Source organism: Polistes canadensis, unplaced genomic scaffold (assembly GCF_001313835.1).
Source record: "Polistes canadensis isolate GaletaPanama2010 unplaced genomic scaffold, ASM131383v1 scaffold_173, whole genome shotgun sequence".
Classification (NCBI taxonomy): Eukaryota; Metazoa; Arthropoda; class Insecta; order Hymenoptera; family Vespidae; genus Polistes; species Polistes canadensis.
In genome coordinates, this window is record NW_014569720.1 from 309,931 (window position 1) to 333,308 (window position 23,378).

The 23,378-nt window shown below is 37.0% G+C and overlaps 1 protein-coding gene across 1 annotated transcript in view; it reads right to left on the bottom strand.

Annotated features, from left to right (window-relative positions):
* LOC106789262 (homeobox protein onecut) overlaps window positions 1–23,015 on the bottom strand; it is a 65,208-nt gene extending 42,193 nt beyond the window's left edge. The window contains exons 1-3 of the mRNA XM_014753336.1: window positions 22,298–23,015; window positions 20,747–21,907; window positions 11,090–11,197 (exon numbers count right to left, since the gene is read on the bottom strand). Coding sequence (XP_014608822.1) covers window positions 11,090–11,197; window positions 20,747–21,907; window positions 22,298–22,862 — 1,834 coding nt within the window. The 5' untranslated portion in view covers window positions 22,863–23,015. The remainder of the gene's footprint in view (window positions 1–11,089; window positions 11,198–20,746; window positions 21,908–22,297) is intronic.
* Between the last annotated feature and the right edge of the window lie 363 nt (window positions 23,016–23,378).

Sequence of the window (23,378 nt, forward strand, 5' to 3'; positions counted from 1 at the left end):
ATGAAGAGAAGGGGTTGTGATAGGGAGGTGGTTGGTCGAGTACATCCGAAGGAGGGTGAAAGAAGCGAAATCTTCTATATATATATATATATATATATGCATATACGTGTTTGGCTATGTGTTCTATCTATAGACGTATTTGTAGACCCGTATACACAGTACGAACACGTAGAAATAAGAAGGTTTACGCCGAAACGAACGGGTATATAGACGTGATTTTATAAACCGAAAGCATATTTCTGATGCAAGGACGGCGAACCACTAGAAGACTAAGAGGATTCCTTTCGAAAAAAGCGGAATAGAGAGAATAAAAGAGAATGGAGAAGAGAGAGAAAAAGATAGAGGTAGAGAGGAGAAGGGTTCGAGGTACGAGGAGGAAAGGAGAAGGAAAGAACGATGTCCGAGTAGAAGCGACAAGAGCCTTTCTTCCTTTGCCATAGCATTTTCCGTAAGTGGATCGTTACGTCGAACCGCTACATTGTATCGAAGAATAAAAAAAGGAAGGAAGCAAGCAAGAACGAAAGAAAGAAAGAAAGAAAGAAAGAGGAAGGGAGGAAAGGGAAAAGGAAAAAAATACGAAAAAGAAAAAAGATTGAGAATGAGAGATCGATCCTGGCTCGTTTTATAACGATAAGGAAAAAAAAAAAGAAAAACAAAAAAGGGGTTTGCGTCTGTGTGTTTGTACGCTTAGATTATCAATATTAATTAACAAAGGTTGTTACTCAAAGAATTTTCTTTCTTACCGACTATAAATCTTTTCTTAGAGAGATTGTGTATCGCGAGTATCCTGTGTATATCTAAAGGGTGTATCTGATAATTCTTCTTATGGAATGTGAAATATTCAAGTTTGGAATATTTTCTTTTTCGGTAACGGGTTAAACTGCGTGCTAACAGTTTATGTCTTTGCAAGAATCAAGCAAATTATAAAAATAAGTATTCATAAATAGTAATAGTTCAATCGGAATGTTAAACGTTCCTTGCAAAAAAGAATTACCCATTAAAATGGATTTTTGTTTCATTGAAATATATTTTACGCTGAATGCACGAAGCCCGCAAGGAACAAACGTCAACTACTGTATTTACATTTATACTGTAACTCTTTCTATCTCTCTCTTCTATCTTTCTCGCTCTTACTTGAATATAACAATACTTCCCATTGTTCCACCCGACTGACATTACTTATGCACAATGAAAACTATTATATCGTTCTATTCCACTTGCCAGGTCACTTCAGATCATTTGGGTTGTATTAGTTTTAACGTACACGAAGGAATAATGTAACTTAGAAAAAACCTGGCGGCAAACTTTTTCTAAATAAATAAATTCGTTTGATGCAATTTTTTAGGGTTATTATAAAGAACAAAGTTTATTGTCACGTTCTCTGTAATACCTCGAGGCTCCAGTCTTGCAACAGAAAGTGTTTCACGTGTCTCTTCCTAAAAGCACCTACCGAAGCCCTTCTCCCTTCGTTCTTTCGGTCGCGAAGCATCCTCTCCCTCGCTGTTACCAGCAACACCATCCACAGCAGTGCGCGTATCGAACAGGCTAGTAGATCGATACGAATTCAATGAACTATAACAGAGTGGCATTTCCATGAGCCAATAACCCCTTGAACCAATGAGATACAGACCCTTAAGCTTGAAATTTCCCTGATCGCATCGAGTACCAGTGTGGTGTGCTTGTTCGCGTGGATTCACGGGCATACACGCTTGCAATATACTATTTTTTATTTGCGATATCTACTCTGTCTATTTTTCATCATTGTTTTTACATTGTTTTATCGCGAACCATGGTATGGTAAAATAGGTGTACAGTGATATTATTTATCAAAATGAAATAGGAGATAACCGAGAGATAGATAAATTAGACAATTTTTTTCCTTCCCTTTTTTTTATAAGAAAATATGGATAACAAAATTGACAGAATTAGATAATATATATGAGATCGTCGAGTGTTGGTTTGCTGAATAGTTTTAAATTGGGTATTTGAATATTTTAATCTATTTAATAGATCAAATCTGAAAATTGCATTTTTCAAAATATGTATGTCATAAGTATGTATTCTAAATCGAATTTGATTCATTTTGTTTATAAGATAGACAGATCATTGAACACATATGCATTTAAAGGCATCTACTTTGAAACTAAAACATATCTTTCTTAAGAATTGGTTGATCGGCAAAGGTAAGAAAATAAATGTTCACCTATCTAGTTTTAAATGATAACATTCACATCCACACACTTTAATATTATTATAATGTGAAGCCAATAAAATTGATGATTGTATCATGGATATCAGAGATGAAAATAAATGATAAACAACTTTCCAAAGCATACATTGATGAGGAAAAAAAAGTACCGAGAGAGGGAGAGAAGAAAAGCGAGGAGTAGAATAGGGAAGTCCCATTAAACGCCACTAATTAACAGCTCATCCAGTTTCACACGCGTTTACGCAGTAAATTAATCGCGGATCACCGAATGGCAATCAGCAGAATATGAGCGTTATCAGCCCTCCTAAAGGCAGTGGCCAACCGATGTGGAGATTGGAGTACGCGCGACCCTTTCCTCGATGACGACCTATCTACATATATACACTATATATCTATGTATGTATCTAGGTTTGTTTGTATGTATGCACGCGGATGCGAGTATCTATGTTTGTTTGACCATAAGTACGTGTGGGTGCGCATGCATGTATATCTCTCGAAATGAAACATCGCGCGTCACGTGACCTCGGCAATGTCCGAGTTAGCAGATCAGAAGGGGTGAGAGGTGTGTGGGGCTGGAGGTCCGATGGCAAAGGGTTGCGATCTACGTTGTCCTCGATGATTCACGGACAGCTCGTTGCGTGGCCGAGTGACGCATCATTCTCGGTGCTTCTCTACAACCAACTGAATTTTTCCATTCCATTTTTTTCCACCCGGTTTATATATCTTTTTCTTTTTTTTTTTTTCACTTCTTTTTGGTTTTATTTTTCCAAAAAGCCAAAGCTCTCTCTCTCTCTCTCTTTCTTTCGGTCAGAAGTATAAAATCCGATTTGATTTGTGTGTCATATAAAAGTTTCAACAGGTTTTATATGTACCTACCATACTGTACTCGTAAAAACAGTTGCGAAAGATCATAAATGTTATTTTTGTTATTGGCGTAGAAATTGATTTAACCAATATAACATAGTGGCAATTTATAGATCATACGGTGTTCACTTTGGAGAAGTAATCTTTATACGTAATTGGAGTAACTTTGATTACCCTGGTGCGTAAAGAATAATATTAGTGCCAAACGTTTCTAGTAAATGTTTGATGACTATGAATGGGGTAGGTTTATTCTCAACTTATTAATTCATTTTCGTGGGTGGACGCGTAACAGTTATGGTAAAATCAATTTAGTTTTGTGTAATAGAATTAAATTCTTTAACGCATTACTCGATGAAACTCGATATTCTCTATGGAAAGATATAAACCCATCTAGCTCGAAATATTATTTAATTTACAAAAAGTCGATGGTATTGCATAACCTTTCTAAATTGTCGATTTACTTTATACGTATTTGTATTTTTATAGAAAAATAATTAAACGATCTCTCTCTTATCCTGTTTAAAAAAGAAAAAACAAAAGATGGAATGACAAATGTTTTAGCGAAAGTTTGAAAGTACTGTCAGAAATAATTCGTAGAGAAATGAAATCCCTATTCGACGATAAACGATCCAACCGATCTATAGATCTGTCTTGAACGATTTCATCCTAACGGAAAGATCGTAATTTTGCTTGTAGTTTCTCTTTGCTCTCAAGGGACTTGTCCGTCCTCGTAGTCCTCCAAACTCGAAGTCCTTTCACGTACATATACCAGTACAGGCAACATACGTTGGGTTACTAACGGCTCCACCAGGGATTCAAGGGAGTTAAACGACTCACCTAATTTCGTGGAAAGTGACATCGATCGCGTGCATAAGGACTTCCGGAAAAGACTTTGGAATAATTTTCTTTTTCAAAAGAATCGTCGAGATTACGGCAAAGTTTGAGCTCAATTCTCTCGAGAAAGTTAGTGTGAACGTTTGATGGACCCAGTTACGATTTTAAACCAACTAACTCCTTAACTTCCAACTCGCTTATAAATGCATTTAGGATGATTTAGAACTAAAAGTGTGCATATTATAGAAACAAGTTCAAACTAACAATATATACAAAATAAATAAATAACACAACTGTAATGAAATTAATGAAATAAGGTAAATTGAACGAAAAACCTGAATCAACAACTGAAGTGCATACACCTGCGAATGTAAAAAGTGTGCATAGCTAAAAAGAGAAAGAAAGAATGAAGGAATGAAGGAATGAAGGAAGGAAGGAAGGAAGGAAGGAAGGAAGGAAGTAAAGAGGAAAGATGAAGCAGGGAAATGACGAGAAACCCAGGCGATAACCGTTAGCCACGTTCGTCAGTAGTAGGAAGAACAACAATAGCAACGGCAATGGCACCACGGCAATGGCACCACGGCAATGGCACTACGGCAATGGCACTACTGCAATGGCAGTAGCAATGGCAACTACCGCAGCCAAACCTAAAGCCAATGGCGAGACGCAGCTGAGGCCATTATTGGAAACTCGTTACATACACGGTACACCACGCTGTTACAAAGGCTCGCAGCTACTTGACTCCCTTCCCCCCTTTTACTCCTAAACCCTCTCCCTTTTGCAGCTTGCGTTACAAGAGAATAAAGACGACAGAGAGATATACAGAGAGAGAGAGAGAGAGAGAGAGAGAGAGAGAGAGAGAGAGAGAGAGAGAGAGAGAGAGAGAGAGAGTGAGAGTGAGAGAGGGTTGACTATGTCCTCCTTCTCCTCGTTAGATTGCACCTCGGTTATAATGCGGATACCTAGTGACGTGCCATAGTACATCGAACGTTAACTCTTTGATATATCCTTGATCCTCAAAAAAAGGAAACAACTTATGGGACAACATAATATATTAACAAGCTATGTATATCTAAAGTTAAATACTCGTATATCCATATTTCTGAAGTTTAAACTATTCAATTAATATGCCAAACAGTTTTTTAATCATTTTCAAGTCTTCAACTTTGTTGATTCATATTTTGAAAATTATTTTCTGCTAAATATTAGTTGTATCAAGAAATATATGTAATAGTTACATTGTATACAACACCATAAATTTCCTATTAAACTAATTTCTATTTTCTACATCTGCACATACATGTGCATTGACATTATCTGATTAATTTAATGGTGGAAATTCGTAATAATTATTACGACTAACAATATTACAAATCATAATGCAATATTTTGAAAATATATCTGTCGATAGTTGGAAATTATCTAAATTTATATGAAAATCTCGAAATCTCTATTCGCGAATCCAATGGCAAACGTCAAAATTGTCAAAATCGCGATATGAAGTTGTAAAGAAAAGCGTTCAATTTAGCCAATCGAATAATAATCCTCTATCCGACCCCATTTCCGTTTAACTCTAGAGTTTAATTCGAGAGATCGTAATCGAGTGATATCGATCGCGTTTCTTTTTCTTCTATCTACCATGCTTCAGAATCTTATCTATTCTTCATCTTATCTATATATTTTTTAAAGTGTCTCCCCAATTGTGCATAACCGTTTTCGAACCGATCGACGTTTGACTTTCGATGAATTATCAATATATCCTTAGTTAATTATAAAGGTACGACGAGAATCTCCCAAGAAAATCATTCATTCGTGGATTAACTCAGACCGATAAATCGAATTAACGGTCAAAAATTCATCTTCTAAAGTAATAATTTAATTGACGCCTATTAGAAAGATAGATACCTATATACAGGATGGTAAAAAAAATATGGTTTCATATTTGAGGGGTATATTGATATATGCATATGTGTACGTAGATGTAATATACAAAGATAGATTGAAAAAGTATGTTTGACCGAAAAAATAATGATTTCTATATTAGGCTAATAATAGTAATATAATGAATTTTTTCAAAAAAATGAATGTGACACTTCCGACGACATAAGAGAATTGTTTTATAAAATATTCGACGCTTGCAATTAAAATATAAAGCAAAAAGCATCGTACAGGAAGCATCACTGAAGATCGTTCATATGATCGAAACGAGATGAGACGAGACGGGACGAGACGAGACGAAACGAAACGAGACGAAATGGTTTCGTCTCTCTAACCGGATAGAAAGGAAAGGTGGAAATCCGTGAATCAGATTCGATTCAACGATCCGTTAATTCGGTCAATGAATCAAAGCGGTCGTTTGCTTTTAACCTCGGTCACGCGTTCCAACATTGATCTCGATAAAATCCAACTTTTGCTTGCATAACAATTAACGATAAAACTGACACACAAACGTGACGTCCTATTGTATCCTGTAAATCTTATTTATTGACCAAAAAATACCAGTTGCTACGCGTTTTTATAATAATATTATGTTCTTTCTATTGACGAGAGATCTGTTTAATAATGTTATTTTACAAAATCTAATGCCCGATGCATTCGAATGCAAGTTATTGGATTCAACAAAATGAAAAATCATAGTTGAGTTTTTTTTAACGTAACATTTCGAGTGACATGAGATATAGAATTATTTTAAACGTGTCACTAATTCGACAAATAGAAGATTTACTCTCGACACGTCGACTATCCTGAAACGTTCAAACGATCGGAAGAAAATCCAGATATGCTTTCGTGAATGATACCAAGAATACTTCCAGAGTATTTATTTACTAGGTCACAACGATAGTCAAAGCTCAACGACGACTTCTACGTAACACAGAAACACATTGTCGACCATCCGAACGACTAAAAAAAAAAGAAAAAAAAATACAACGACACATTTCTCTTGACGTGCCGATGCTAAAGTCTTTCACGAACGAGGGATGAAAGTTATGGTCACGATGGTTGCTAACGTTATCAATATTTTTCCCCGAACAAAATTTCGATACTAAATCATTTTTTAGTTAATTATCTTTTCAATTCTTTTCAAATATTATTTTCAATATTACGCCAAATTTTGATTAACAAAGTATCGAACGCGTTTAAATCTCAAGTATAGTTCGTAACTATCGAAAAATATTATTCAATACTCGATACCAAATGAACTTTGTATTAATTATCCTTTCGATTCTCACTATTATCGATATTTCAAAGAATATTCGTTAATAAACATTACATTAATTTTTAATTCGTATAAAATAGCCAGAGCAGAGAACATCAAAAAAAGAAATATCAAAGGTTCTTACGAATATAATAAAAATAAAAATATATTATACATGCATACGTAGAAAAAGAATATCGAATGTAAATCTCAATCTTCGTTGTCTTTGTTTAATTAACTGTTTCATCGGTATCGAAAATTGAATAACAAGAACCACTCGCATGTTCTCCAATTGGTTTTCCACTTCCACGTTGCAAAGTTTTATTCGTCTGGGACATCGGACATCAAGGAAAACATGAAGACGCTTTAAAGACATTAACGACTTTCCAATGGATTTTAAAAGGCACCGAATCCCCATTCCTTCCTTCCCCCTCTCCAATTCTTTTCGATAGGGGGTTCTTTTAACTAACCCTCCGAATCGAAGATTCTACCCTTTCTATCTTTTCTCTTTTTTCGTCTATGTCGACTAAAAAAGAATTCTCATCCCTTAGTGTCTTGGACTTCGATACTTTCACCCCCGAAAGAGGAACAAGACTTCATTATCGAAAAATTGATCTTATTAGGTGGAAAAACCTAACGAACTTTTGGGCGTAACTTTTTTATTTTCTATTTAGCCTTATGTCGTTTCCCACGTCTTACAAACGACTAGACTCTTTTCTACCTCCTTTTCTTGCACGTATTTCTTTTTCTTGACTTGTATAACATTGCTGTAAGCATTAATAGGGAAAACTTGACATACAACGTATCGATTATCTGAATTTATTCATTTAACTATCATCTCTTACATTATTTTCTTATTATTGCAAAATATGAATGCGTATTATATAATCTCCTACATTAATTTACATATTTTTTAGGAATATACGGTAAAATAGGAAGAAAAAGAAATACTTTAAATATATATATTCAATTTTTCTAATTCAAATCCAAGGAAAAGTTTGAGAACGTGAAAAGAAACGTATCATATTATGGAGGCAACAAATAAATAGATGAATTCGCTTTTTCGAAATACGTAGCCGCATTCTATCGACCAGTTTAATAGATTCGTTGGACGTTAAAGTACAGGGGGTGAATCTAGGAAAGAAGAATGGAAAAAGATGAACTCTACCCAACCCTAAGTCGAACGGGATCCGTTGAAACGGAGTTGTAGTACATACGTCGAAGTAGTATCAGGCTGAAGGTAATCTCGCTACTACTTCGGGGACTCATTGAAATCCCACGCTAAATTTCAATCTGACGTGTACAAAAGTCGTCCTCTATCCCCGTTACCCACACCCCCTTTCTAGTCTTGCTTTTTTCTGTCTAGGATCATGCGAGTCGCGTTCGTTACAAGCAAACGTTCGTCTCTTTTCGATTCAAGTAAAGTTTCTTGTTATATATACATGTATATATATATCTAACTATTCCTCCTTTCTACTCTATCTAAAAGTCTTTTTAATACCACCTTTATTCGTCCTTCAAACACGCATATACTTTCCACCCAATGTCCATTTCCATTGGTTCCAAACTTGTGCAATATGGTATAGATACACACACATCGCACATTTACATACACACGAATATACGACTAGTATACACATCCCAAAGGTATATATACATACGTGTCTGTTTGTGAATATGTGTATGTATGGGTGCGTATTTGTGTGTGGTGGAGCGTCATCTCAAGCTGTGCAACATCGAAGAGCACCTAATTAAAGTTTGGTCTCGCATACATGGACACAGTTATACACTCATACACACACGGAAAAGCTCCTTCCTTCTAGTCATCGAACGAAGGGATTGAAAATGGTGCCTTCGAGAAAGGAAGGAGAGTTCCTTCTCTCTCTCTTCCACGCCTTGCAACACACCTTCGATCTCGAGTCTAACTACGGAACTCAAGTGATTCTACGGTTACTACTGCGATGCGATGCTTTATTCGTCCTCTTGGTACGTTACTTTAGATTAGAATAATTAAATCAAGAAAATTCGAACAAAAGACAAAAGTGTCATTTTAATCCTTATTTAAATACGTTAAGATTTTAGTTACAAAAAAAATGACTTTTAATCGAGGCAAAAATTTTATTCACAAAGAAACATTTTTTTTTTCCATTGCTTTATTTCTCAAATTAGAATAATTAAATAGAAGACAATTGAAGAAGAAGAAGAAAAGAAGTATAATTTAGTTGTATTTGTTCTTTTTTATATTGCCGTGTTTCTTCTCTTGTTAAGATTAAATTGGAATACGAAGAAATAACTCTCTACGTTGATTAGGTACGAAAAAATGATTTTTATTCGCGACTAACGTTGCTGCGAGAAAGAAAAAGTGACGGAGAGAGATGGAGAGAGAAATAGAGTGAAAAAGATATAAGAAAAGGTGAATTGAAATTGGCGCGTTTACGGATCGATAAATCGCAACGTAGTAGATTGGATTTGCGCGTTGATAATTTTCTCCTGCATTCGACTAGCTAGCGGAAGATGCAGAGAACGGACGATGATAAATTAATAATAGAGCTACGTGGAAAACTCTTGGGAATAATTCGAACAAGCGTGTAACGTTACTTTGCATTCGTTTCTCCGCGTTTTTTTGATATCTCGCTGAAAAATTTCTCACCCCTTTCGTTTTTCTTTTCTTTGCCTCGACTAAAGCGAATAATGTGTAAATAACGAGAAAGAAGAAGACAAAAACTCGTAAACCTTCGTCTTATTACCTTTTTTTATTTTCTTTCATTTTTATTAAGTATTTTTTGTGAGTTACTTCCATATCAAGAAACATAATTCGATTCTTTTCTTTAATCAGAAGAAAAAGAAATGGCGAGAAAATTAAATGAAAATGATATGAAAGATGATTTTGTAATATTCGTATTCACGACTTTTTTTTCCAATATCCTTTAAGAAAAATTCATTCAAAATTGAAGCAGTTCGATTCGAGTAAGAACAGAAAGGATTATTAAAAAATAATCAAATTTTCTTCGGAAATATGTATTTGAAAAGCACAGAATTATAAAGAGATAAAGAAAAAGATTCCGATTAAACAGAATTAAAATCCCAATGTAAATTACGATAGCTTTTGATTAATTATGAACACGTAGTAAACTAATTAATCATACTTTGATAAATCGATCAAATATATGGGGTCAAATCAAAACGTATATGTGGAAAATCGATTTTTTATAACAGAATTTTTCGTAACCTTTCGATAAGAAAGAAATATCTTTTGAATAAAGATTAGAAAAGAAATTTGCAAAAGAATTATTCTTGTAATCTCGTTTGCATAGAGAACGAGTTATGAGAAACGTAACGTCTTAATGTCTCCTGTTAATTTGATCATTGGAAAGGATGTAGGAGTACGTATAATTACGATTATATGCATAGTTTTCCAAAAGAAAAATGATGAAATAGAATCATCCGAGTCATCAATATTATATATAAGCTGAGACATTAATTTTTGATCGAGTTCTATTTGAATGACCATTCTTAAATGTGACCAATTTTTGTCCTAGATAGAAAAACAGAGATTTTGAAAATATCTCATGTCGCGTAAATACATGATTGACACGATCGATCAAAATTAAGTTGTACATTAAGGTGGTTGTTATTTTGCAACTGATAAGTGCATAGATATTTTTGTTCAATTTCAATTGAAACAAAAATACACAAAAATTATCTTCAAATTTCCATTTAATGTCTTAACGTTATAATTAAATCTGAAATAAATACCTTTAGGTGGTATGCTTCGATATCAAGATAAATGATTAAAATTTGAAGATAATTTAATTTGGTTTGAATTTATTTCAGAATAAAAATGTAAAAAGAAAAATAATCGAGGATGCACTGAATGAAAATTGTTTGTAAAAGAGGCCAATAAAAATCACCCTATTGTACATAAATATATAAATTGTATATCGAATAATTATATTTAATAATTATAATGATGAACTTCATATTACCATAGGAGTTGTGAAACTGTTGATGGTGAGGGTCGATGCCGCTTCCTGGGTGGTGGATATCCAGCATGGCTTCCGGTTCGCCCCCGCTTTCAGAGCAGTTGCTCAGAGCTAAAACCAAACCGATAGACACACACCTTGCGTTTAAACTTCACATCATTTTTCTTATCGTCGATCCTTAACGCGTGATCGATCACCCCGCTCTTTTCTTTTTGCTTTATAATTTCTTTCTCTCTCTCTCTCTCTCACTCTCTCTCTCCCTCTCTATCTCTCTCTATCTATCTTTTTCTTATTCTCTTTCTTTTTTTTGTTCGTTGTTTCTATTCATCTCCCATTCTCTGTCCCTTTCTCTCCTTCTCTTTCGCTCTCTCTCTCTCTCGTTTTCTTTTTCAAAACTTCTTCCATCTCTCTAACGACTGGCAAATAAAAATTTATTTCATCAATTTTTCGAATACTTTCACTTTCGAACTAAACGTAGTCAAAATTTATTCGCAAGCGTGAGAAGAAGATTTATTTATTATTTTCGTTTTTATTTTTTAAGGTATTTTTTTTTCGAGAGAGAGAATACATGAAAAATTCATATCAGCTGATCATTCTTGTTTTGCTCTATTTCTTTCTCTTTGAATATCACCTTTTTCTATTTCGTTAAGATTGAACGCGAATACATTCATCGCGGGAAAGAAAAAGAAATGACAAAGCTGGGCCAAAAAGAAAGAATATATCAAGAAAGAAATCATAAAACATAAAGACACAGGGGTTTGTCGCACACAATTTTTAATTAGTTTATAAACACTATTTGAAATTAAAGTTAATTGAATTTCTTTATCCGTGACAGCGTTTTCGTCGTTCGCATAATTTATTTCTCTCTCTCCCTTCCACTTTTTCTCTATCTCTTTCGATATTTAATATAAAATATTTTTTCTTTACAAATGAATAAGAAAAAATAATTGAAGAAAAATTAATGTAAATGTTGTAACGTAAAAGAGAAAAAGAAAACGAAGACGCTGTCACAAGTCGAGTAAATTTTCAAACTTCGCGCTTATAAACATATCGTGATTGATTAAAAGTTTAAGTATAGGAAAGGTAGGTGTTGATTGGATTCGTAGGAAAAATAGAAGAAAAATTCGAATCGAGTAAAACAGGAGGGGGGGGGGGTATCTGTATCATATAAAACGAAACGAATAATATCAAATAAAATAAAATAATATAAAAAAGAGAAGAAAAAACGTTGGGAAAACAAAATAAAGTCCAACAACGTTCAATCGCAGCGAAATAAATGAGATCGATATTCGCGTACAATGTTGTTTTTCGATCAATTTTATTGATAGTATTTAATTTTGTAGTTTACGAATTAAGTTATCCCGATTTGCGGCGTAGAGAAGAAGAAGAGGAAAAAAAAAAGAAGAAAAAGAAGAAGAAAGTACGAGTCTTTTATTGGTGCGTCTGTCTATCCGTTTGGTTGCTTCTCATCGTTTAAAAATATAAACTTATATACGAAGAATACGATCCATATATATATATATATCTTGGAATAATAATTACGAGCAAATATTTAATTCTAAAACAACAAAAACTGACGAAATAAAAGGATTTCAATAATAGTCATTTCTCCATTACTCGTTTCATCTTCTTAGCATGAATTGTCTTCCGTGTAGAGATCGTCATCGATGGTGATCATCTTCGAGGATGATGAAGATCCGAAAAAGAAGAGACGAACAAAAAAAATACACGCGCGAGTATCCTAATTTTCGAACTCTATCATATTCTGAAATTCATTCTCTGAAGCTCGAATCTAACTGATAACGAATGCGATAACGAATGGATTAACCAAGTCCTTTGTCGAAAAACCAAATAGGGAAAAGATAAAAACTAGAAATAGTTATTCTGACAATCCTATATATGCAATGTGATACTAATTCATGATCAAGAGAAATATCAAAAACGCATTTGTAATATTAAAAATATTCTATGCATTTCACCCAGAGAAAAACTCTTTTGTTGTTTACTTTATTTAAAAATTTCGAAGATGATTAAGAAATTGAAAGAATGAAAAGAAAATTTTCGTGATAAATTTGTTCGTATAATTTGATGATCGGAAGTCTTTGAATTTCTTACCTTTTTCTTTAGGGTTGTTTTACGAGTAACGGTCACGTTAAAGCACCGTTCTCTTCTCAACTATCTCTCTCTTCCTCTCCCTCTCTTTCTCATTTTTTCTCATTTTTCTACCACGAAGAATCGTCCTCCCCTTTTTCGTACCAGTCCGTACGTGTGCCGAAGAGAGACGTAGGTAACAGTTACAGAATGACATGTACTACACACATACGCTTTCAAAAACAGCGTCGGCGAACCGGTTCCCAAGTGAGAACCCTTGTGTGTTGTGTTGTGTGTCTACGTAGGGGAAAGACAGCTCGAAAGAGATAGCGAAGGAAACGGAAGGGATGCAAGAAAACGAGTAGGAAAGAGATAGACAGCAAGAGAGAGAAAGACTTGCGTGTAATACGCGTTTTATGTATCTCACGTATAAATGTATATACAAAGGTGTAAAACATGTACGTATGTATGTGCACGTGCTTATATGTACAGAAGTTTACCACATGCACGATTACATCAAAAATAAGCTAGCCAATGGGAATCGTTCTCTTTTAGGGTTTAGGATTTGTACATATATTTCAAAATTATGTTCAATCATTTTCGAAAATTTCTTTAAATATTGTGTGATCACAGGCATGGGGTTCAAACTCGTTTATCTCTGTTAGTGGTTTCCCTTTTAGTCGCCTCTTACGACAAGCAGGGATTACTGAGGGGGTATTCTTACCCGCCTCCCCCACGGCTTTTTATTATTATTATAATATATTATATACTTTATATTAGAATAATATTGTTTTCATTTTCTAAATATTTTGTTCTGCAATTATTCAATGCATTTTTTAATTCATCAAATTATTCGTTTTATTAGTTTGTTTTTTGTTATTAATTAATGCTTATTTCTCTTTTTTATGAGAGCGAACATTGCTTGCATTTTTTGAAAATATTTCTTGTACATTATATATATATATATATATATACGAAAATATTATATAAAAACATTTGATCAATATATTATATTCTTTAAAACGTGCTCGCGAATTGAATAGATTTTTTTCGCAAGATATGCTACGCGTAAAATATTCATATACGCGAGATCCTGTATTCGTTAAAACAATTACCAACACGGAATCACAAAACATATAGTATGTATACATTGTTCATAGATATTTATACACAGGGTGTCCCAGTTTGTTTCCGCTAAATATTACCACCATATTCTATTATATATGAGAAAAAAAAGGAACAAAAATTTTATACAAACATAGGCTCCTAAATGTTTAATTAAAAAGTTATAACAGAAGTATGAAATGATAACGAAAAAATAATCATATCGAGCATATGATTATATGACATTTTTTTCTTATTTTACCGTACTGAAACTACCCCTGAAATTATGCTCACATATTTGGAAACACCTTGTATGCGTTCTACGTTTTCCAATACACTTATTAGAATGCACCTATCAAATATATGCATATTTTAAATCCTGTAGTATTTTACACGTATATAGATATATACATTGATATATGTACATATATATAATACACTTGTTTTATATGGATATATTCATAAATACGAGTTATTCGTTTCTCAAAGATTTCCAAGCAAATGTTCGCACGTATGGCCGAAAAATAATCCAACTTTTAATCTCTTGATACCCTTTTCATCGGATTTCGTGCAACAAATATCAAATGATACAAAAATTAAATAGAAATATAATAAAACCCAGCACGAAAAGAAAAAAGCGAACAAATCATTACCGAAGTTTTGCTTTTTCTCTGATTCATTTTTTATTACCAAGAAGATTACGAGAAAGTTATGGTTAATGATGTTCAAACGAACTATACTTGATACAATTATTGTTTCTACTACATCGTGTTCGCGATAATGTGCACAACAACGACTAACGTTACCAGCTGAATAGAAAACGAAAGAGAGAGAAAAAGGGTATTGCGTTTTATCACGAAGCATTCCATTCCAGTGTCACCTTTCCTTTATCAACGATCTAAAACGAAGTTTAATTTCACTCGTATAGCAATAAGGATACTCTATTCTAAAGGCGTTTCTTTGCAGTAACGATCAGAAACGTATTAACACTCTGTTCCAAATCATTTCTTTTTATATTACATATAAAGTAATCATTTTAATTAACTGTTCTTTCTACTAATTAATTAAATAATGTTTCTATAATAATAAATAAAAATCAAGCATTAACTTCTAATGAAATCTTTTCCCTCAATTTCTCATTTTATATCTCTTTCCTATTTTATTACTATTTTCTTTCCTATTCTTCGTAAGTCTCAACATAAGCTCGTACATGGAATGAAAGAAAAAGAAAAAATTCTTCGTAAAATGAAAATGGGAGCCAAGGTAGATAATTAATTGCAAAGCAAGAAGTGGACCATGACAATGAAGGATATTTCCCAAGTACATTCGAGAACATTTAGCTGTTACTTTCGATATCCTCGCAAAGGAACATTCCGATGAAACAGCTGTGATAGTAAAGGTGTTCATCGATATGACATCTGCTCCCTCGAATCCCCTTCGTCCTCGTGGATTCGAACCAAACTGTACCCACCATTTACCGTGCTTCGTTTTGACCTAAATTGCGTTTCCCTCCCTACGGTGTACGATTGTACCAAAATACACGCGTACGGATTCCCCATTCTCCTTCCTTCCTTTCTCTCTCTCTCTCTCTCTCTCTCTCACTCTCTCTTTTTTTCTCTTTCTTTCTTTCTCTTCTTCTATCGTGAACGGCCATTAGATGGAAAAAATTAAATCGTAAATTGAACATCGACTGCCATCAAAGGACTTTACTACGAACGATTGTAAAATTGAGAGAATTCAATTGTAAATTGAACATCGAACGAGTTCTTTGAAAAATATTCAAGAAAGGTTAAATATCGTTGATTACTTTTACGAATCAAAGTCATTTCGAAAAAATTGGTAATTTCAGAAAAAATTACGTTACAAGACTCGATCGAGCAATCCTTTAATATAAAAAGTAAATATTGACTTTATATATATATATATATATTCTATTTTTATAAAAAATAAATTAATTAAAAAGAAAGACAAAGGTTTATTTTTTAATAATCCAAGGAATATACGAAGATGTAAACGACGAAGATGTAAACGACGAAGACGAAAACGTCGAGGACAATAACGACGATGAAGAACTTGAACGAGATATCCCCTTTCGCTACGAATGGTATCTACCGTTTGGACGAACACTCTGGCAACGCCATGAAATAAACACTGGTAACCATGGATTCTGTTTGTCTTCACGATACACAATGTAACTTCCCTTCACCGAACACGACTAAGTATTTCCTATTGTTTCGTGCACGTCTGAGCCCCTTAGCTTCCTCGAAATTTGTCACACTTCTTCGAAAAATTTACTATTACATTTATTGATTTTTAAAGGAAAACAAAAAACAAGTGAAAATTTGATTAATTCAGTATTTTTTAATCATTTCAAAACAACCTTACCCTTATTATAAATACTGACAAATAATTATTTATATCGAACTAAATATTCATCTTTACTGACTAATTATTTTTACCACAAAATATTGACCTAAAACTTAAAAATTCTGACCAAATAAATAGCAATGAAATTTTATTGGATTGGAAAACAAAAAAGAAAGGAAAAAAATGCAAAAAAACGATCATCATTTTTTCAATCCATTGGAAACTTTCGTTCCGTTCTTCTGAAAATGGAAATCAACCTCGATGAAAAAAAAATACAATAGAATAAAAGTAAAAAATTAAAAAGAAAAAAAAATTAAAAAATGAATGAAGCGATGAGGGTAAAAAATAAAAGAAGAAATACAAGCTAGCACTATGGGGACTTCTCGCTAGCCAAAGACACCCTTGAAGTGGGGTCCGTTGACAATTACTTAGAAACCTTCTGAATTCTTTGAACGTTTCTTCTTTTTTTTCTTTTCTCTCTCTCTCTCTCTCGCTCTCTCTCTCTCTCTCTCTCTCTCTCTCTCTCTCTCTCTATGCATATGTTTCACTCATTCTTTTTTTCTCCATCTCTCTCTTCCACCGATCGCGACAGATGATGTGGGTAGCACGAGGGGTGCTGACGTCATCCCGAGTATAACCGTAAGCACTTACCATCTATCTCTTTCTCTCAAACTATTCTCTGCCTTCTTTTCACTCTTGTCCTCGACTCCTCGAAAAGCAGGTAAATTTTGTATACTAAAATCCGCCAGTATATATGTACGTATATATATATATATATATATATATATATATATGCTTGCTTTCGTAAGTGGATCACCCTTTTTACTTCTAATCTTTCACGCGATACTTTCGATATAAAATAAAAAAATATAAATAAAAAAAGAATGGAAGGGAAAAAGGAAAAGAAAAAAAAAAGTCAATGTCCTAGAGAATATTCTACCATCTGATTTTCAATATCTGATATCCAATAACCAATATATTAAGTTTCTAAACAGGAAGCAATATATATATATATAGAGAGAGAGAGAGAGAGAGAAAAAAGTTCGTCCGATAAGATTCCACCTTTCAAATTACATATTTATATCGCGTATTAATAATCCTTGTTATGTATGACGATAGTGTTACAAGCTTTTAAAAAATGAAATTCTTCCTGCCGCGATCGATCGATTCTAAAACTACTCAGACGAGTTTCTACCTTGGAATTTGAAATACACGAATACACGAACAATTGGGCCAAGTTATGTTCAAAGCTACTAATTCTCAATGATCTGACATTGAGTTAATTTACTCTTTGAAGATTTTTATTTAAAAAAAAAATAGCTTCTATTTCTTTTTATTTGTTAGTTTATGAAAATGTTTCTTAAGTGATTTGTATAATACTGAATTGTATAATTAATTGGTAATTTGAATAATATAAGAGTTATTCGATTATTTTTGTACGAAATGAAGTTATCTATAGAGTGTTAAAGCAATTATTTGTCATTTTGATGGATAGTTGAGATTTCTGCATAACTTGGCCCAATTAATACGTAATTAAATGTACATACTAATTAAAAGAAAAGGAAAAATTGTCGCATGGATGATCCTTATCGCGAGCCGAGTAAAGAAGCGATGGCGATCGAGTCTCGATTAACGACAAATAATCGAGAATCATCTTTTGCACGAGAGAGTTTCAAGGCGATCCTAAAAACACTTGAACGAATGCACCTCTTCGACCCGTTCCTTCGTTCACTCTCACGTACCCTATGACCCAGTTCGACGATCGATAATCAGCGTAAACGCAATTAAATGCGAGAACGATGTGGGTATGCGAACGATGGTCATTACTAGATGAATTTCACCAGGAACGAGAAACAGGTAACACAGAGGAAGGTAATTTACAAAAGTGCATCGTCAACGACGTCGATTGATCCGCTCGCATTCATCCCTTCCACCCCATCAAAACTCCATCTCCTATAAAAACTAATTATTCTCTTTATATACTACATGCATATAGGTATGTATGTTTATACAATACTATGCGTACATATACATATATATGATGAAAATATTTGTCGACGAATTTTACAAAACGTTTCTACTGCTTCGATGAAAAAATACTATTGAACGTTATCGAACACGAATCAATATTTTTGGCAGGCCATTGAATGAATATGATTTTTGTTATCCTTCCTCTTTCTTTCTCTCTCTTTTTAATTAGGACTAAACAAACGTATTATATACCGCGTGTTATAAGCCATATTCATAAAGAATCATAAATGAAAAATCTAATAAGCATAACGGTGTAGGATTTTAAGTGACACTCACTGTACGTGTATTTTATACGCGTATTCTTGCGTGAAACTGTGCTTTCTCTTTCTATTTCTCTTTCATCTATTATATATCTATCATTTTTCTTCTGTACATACACACTCTCCGCTTTAAACGAAACAACGCGGAGAGACTTTGAAACGAGCGAACGAGGAAACAATGGAAAATTCTAATCTCAAGGGCACTGGATCGAACCCTTCCTTCCCTTCTTCTTTTTCTTGTTCCTTTTCTTGTACTTTTTCTTCTTCTTCTTCTTCTTCTCTTTTGGCATTGTCTTGTTCAGGTCGACCCTTTACTACTGTCATCTTTTCTTCGATCCCCACGACTCATCCCACTCTTTATACGGCCCTTAGACAATTCTGTTCTATCTATGAAGGGCTCGAACTAGATGTAGAATAGTTACCACATGCCTCCTCACTCTCTCTCGCTCACTCGCTCTATTTCTCGTTTCCGACACGTTACCTTCATATATACCTCACTCGTAGAGCAAATAAAAATACGGAAGGTCGAGGGTTAGAAGAAAACGGACACGCAAGGCAAACTAATGCAAGTATAGGATAGTTAGTTCTCTCACTATAAAACCGATCCACCACCTCGCGAATTGCAACCTCGAGAATCCCAATATAGTGTGATAAGAAGAACGCGTAAGAAAGAAGCAGTAAAAAATAAAAATGCAAAAGCAAGATGATGATGATGATGATGATGGCAAACCTGGAAGGAAGGAATACGAATAAGACAAAATCGCGTCATGTAGAATGTGTAACTGTGAGGAAGTAGATACTGGTATACTATATGCATATATACATATCCATAAGTAGCCAACAACACGAGAGCTCTTTCTCTTTGTCTCTTTCTCTCTATCTTGATGCATACGTCCTACCCAGAGTGAGTAGAGGAAGTCGCGCGCAGCAGATAAGGAGGACGGACGGCTAGAGGACGGTCGTCAAGGTGCGCTTTGCACGAGGAAGAGAGGGGATGACGACAGCGTGGTGGCGGCATGGCCAACATGGCGTCCCTTAGGAAAGCCGTCGAGGTCGCGTTTGCGCGATTACGATAATACCGCGTGACCGCGATCAATAATCTCTACGCGCTGTGTGTTGTGCCGGGGCAAAGGATGTTCAATTCGAAAAGTGTTATTTCGCGCGTCTATCTCTGAATGATATGGAAGGGAACGCCTCCTCTCCACGTGGATACCACGTGTGCGCTTCCGCCACGTCTCTCCGCGCATCCACGCGCCCCCTCCCTTCAAACCCCAAATACCCCCTGCACAACCGAATCCCACCCCGTACGAATTTCAAATTTTAACGTCAACAGAAACTGTTGACTACTTCCTTCATCGAAGTGGACACTCGGACACAAACAAAAGTCTAGTCTTCTTTCTCTTGGCACTAGAACAACTTTTCATTAGCACACTAAGCGATGATAATTTTATGCAGTCGACGATGGATTATCGTAGACACGTTTAACCATTTCAATGATATTTTTATATTTTTGTTCTATCTTTTTCAAAGTGGTCAGATGAACCCTCGAACATGGAGCATAGGTTAATAATTTGTTTAACGTTTGGACTCCTACGAAGGGCGAATTGTTGCATCGCTGATTAATAGAAATAAAATAAAAGGAAAGGAAATAAAATAGATATCGAGAAGTCGCGATAACGCGAATCGTTGCCCGCGTAATCTTACCGCGAGGTAGCCGCGATAAATAGAAGAAATCCGACGCGACGCTAAAAGAAGACAAGAGACAAGGTGGGACGATGAAGTCGGGATATTCCGGGTGAAGACTAACCTGCTAGCCGCAAGGCCGACATTCTTTGAAACTCCGGCTCCTGCAGCCACTTCCACATTCGTCGAAACGTTTCCCGGCCGCTTTTGAGTTTCGACCAAGGTTTTGGATTACGTAGAAGATCACTGAGCGTTCCCTGACTACGGCATAGTACCCTTTGGGCGAATATCGCCTGAGGTATGCTGTACCTCTTGAGCTCGGCGCTGATCCTCTGTGCCAATTCCTTCGTGTTGATCTCCTCGACCTCGCCAGCACCGTGGCCGGCCGAGGAGACCGTCTTCATGACGACCGACGTGTGTTGCACGTGCTGAGTGTGCGATATAGTCTGTTGCGCCGCTAACGATTGTTGCTGTTGCTGTTGCTGCTGTTGCTGTTGTTGCTGCTGTTGTTGCTGTTGTTGCTGCTGTTGTTGCTGTTGTTGCTGCTGTTGTTGCTGTTGTTGCTGAAGCTGCGTTTGTATGGGCGGGGGCGAGGCCGCCGGCACAGAGTGCGCGGGCGGGGAATGATGCGAGGGCGCGAAAGTGGCGGTCGCCGAGACGGTCGGCGGCGAAGACGGACTAAGAGCGGCGGGACTCTGTTGCAGCCTAGGTAGAAAAGCTTGATCGTAGTGAGGACTCGCGGACTTGTGCGGCGAATTAAGGGCGCTTTGACTGTAAGCGCTCTGGGGCGAAAGAGGACTCGGCTGTAGGCCCGCACCGGGCGAGGGATAATTGTGCGGTGGCGACATTCCCATCGAAGGTATCTTGTCGTACGCGTATGGCGAACCGCCCATACCGAGGCCGATGTTACCGAGGCCGTTGTTCTGCATAACTGCAAAGCTACCGGTTACCCCGCCGGTCGTGTGACCGTATACGAACTTGTCGCTCATCGTTGAAATCGGCGGCAACGGTTGCAACGGCGTAAGCGTCGCGTACGAGGAACCCGGGCTGAAGCCAGGCGGCGACATTCTTTCGGTAACCGACGTCAACGTTTGATAAGTCGGCTCCGGTTGCATCGCCCTGAAGTCCGTCGCGTCGATCATACTCGCGACCGAGACGCTTATCCCCGACGTCGGCGTTAGCTTGCCCGGACTGAGGAGCTCCGAGTCGTCGGCGTCGTCGCGCGAGTCCACGTCCACGTCCTGAGGTGGCACGATCACCGACAGGGACTCCCTCGCGCTGCTCTGTCTACCACCACCACCACCACCACCACCACCGCCACCGCCGACGGCGCCGCCGCCACCACCGCCGCCGTCGCCGCCACCACCACCGATGGCACCTCCACCGCTGCTGGTACTGCTGGTGCTGCTAGTGCTGCTGCTGCTGCTGCTACCACCGCCGCCACCTCCGCCGGTACTACCACTACCGCCGCCTCCACCACCACCTCCACTACCACCACCAACAACAACGACACTACCACCACCTCCACTGCCACTACTACCGCCTCCACTGCCACTACCACCACCACCAGCACTGCCGACGCCGACGCCGACGCCACCACCAGCACCACCACCAGCAACACCAACACCGGCACCACCACCAACACCGTTTCCGTTACCACCGCCTCCGCTACCGATCGTGGGGCCTTCCTGAGACGACGAGAGATCTTCCGCGGCAACGAGATCTCGTTCTTCTTTAACGTCGAGCGCGCCAGCCCTGAGCAATTCGATCGGTATGCTCGCGCACGCGATGTCGGGACTTTGAGAGGCCGACGATGACATACCCTCGATACTACCACCTCCACCGTTGCTACCGCCGCTTCTACCACCTCCAATTTCGTTAACCTCGTGGTGTTGCTGATGGTGGTGGTGAGGATGGTGATGGTGATGTTGTTGTTGTTGTTGTTGTTGTTGTTGTTGTTGTTGTTGTTGTTGTTGTTGTTGTTGCTGCTGCTGTTGTTGGTGGAGATGGTGATGATGGTGCTGGTGATGATGATGGTGATGGTGTCTACCCCCACCAAGAACACTTCCCCTACCACCTTCTCCTCCTCCACCTCTTCCACCACCACCGCCACAATTTCCATTCGAACCACCCCCACTGCCGCTGCGGCCATGCGTAGAGACCGCCGCCGGGGAATCGACCGAGTCCAGTAATTGCTCGCTATGCGATTGATGATCGGCTATGTCCCCTATACCTTCCATTTACGCACATCTAGTTCGGGTAGGCGCGCACTCGCTCGCTGTCGTGACTTAACACACCGCGTGCACCCAACGCTACCAGAATTTTTCTAATTCACCGCGTATTCTCTACTTTTACCACTTTCTCCCCTTTTTCTTCCCCTTTTTCTTCCCCTTCTTTTCCTACTCTTCTCCTTCTCCTTCACCTTCTCCTTGTCTTTCCCAATTACGTGTCCACGTACGCACGCACGCAAGAGGCACGCACGCACGCACAAACTAACCGTTGTTCTCGTATTACGTTAAACTCGAAACGTGCCTCGTCACCGATCTTCTCGTCGTCACTGATCAGCCGGACAAATAACACCTTGGAAACCTTTCAAAGCTCCTGCTCTTGCCACCTTAATGAATTTCGAAGACAACTCTAACGTCGCGCCACCGATGAGAAGATTGATTCTGTTAGACAATGAAGACGGCGCTGTCGATGTTCCTGCTGATAGAATTTCCGTCGACAATTCGCCACAACGGATCGGCATAGAGATG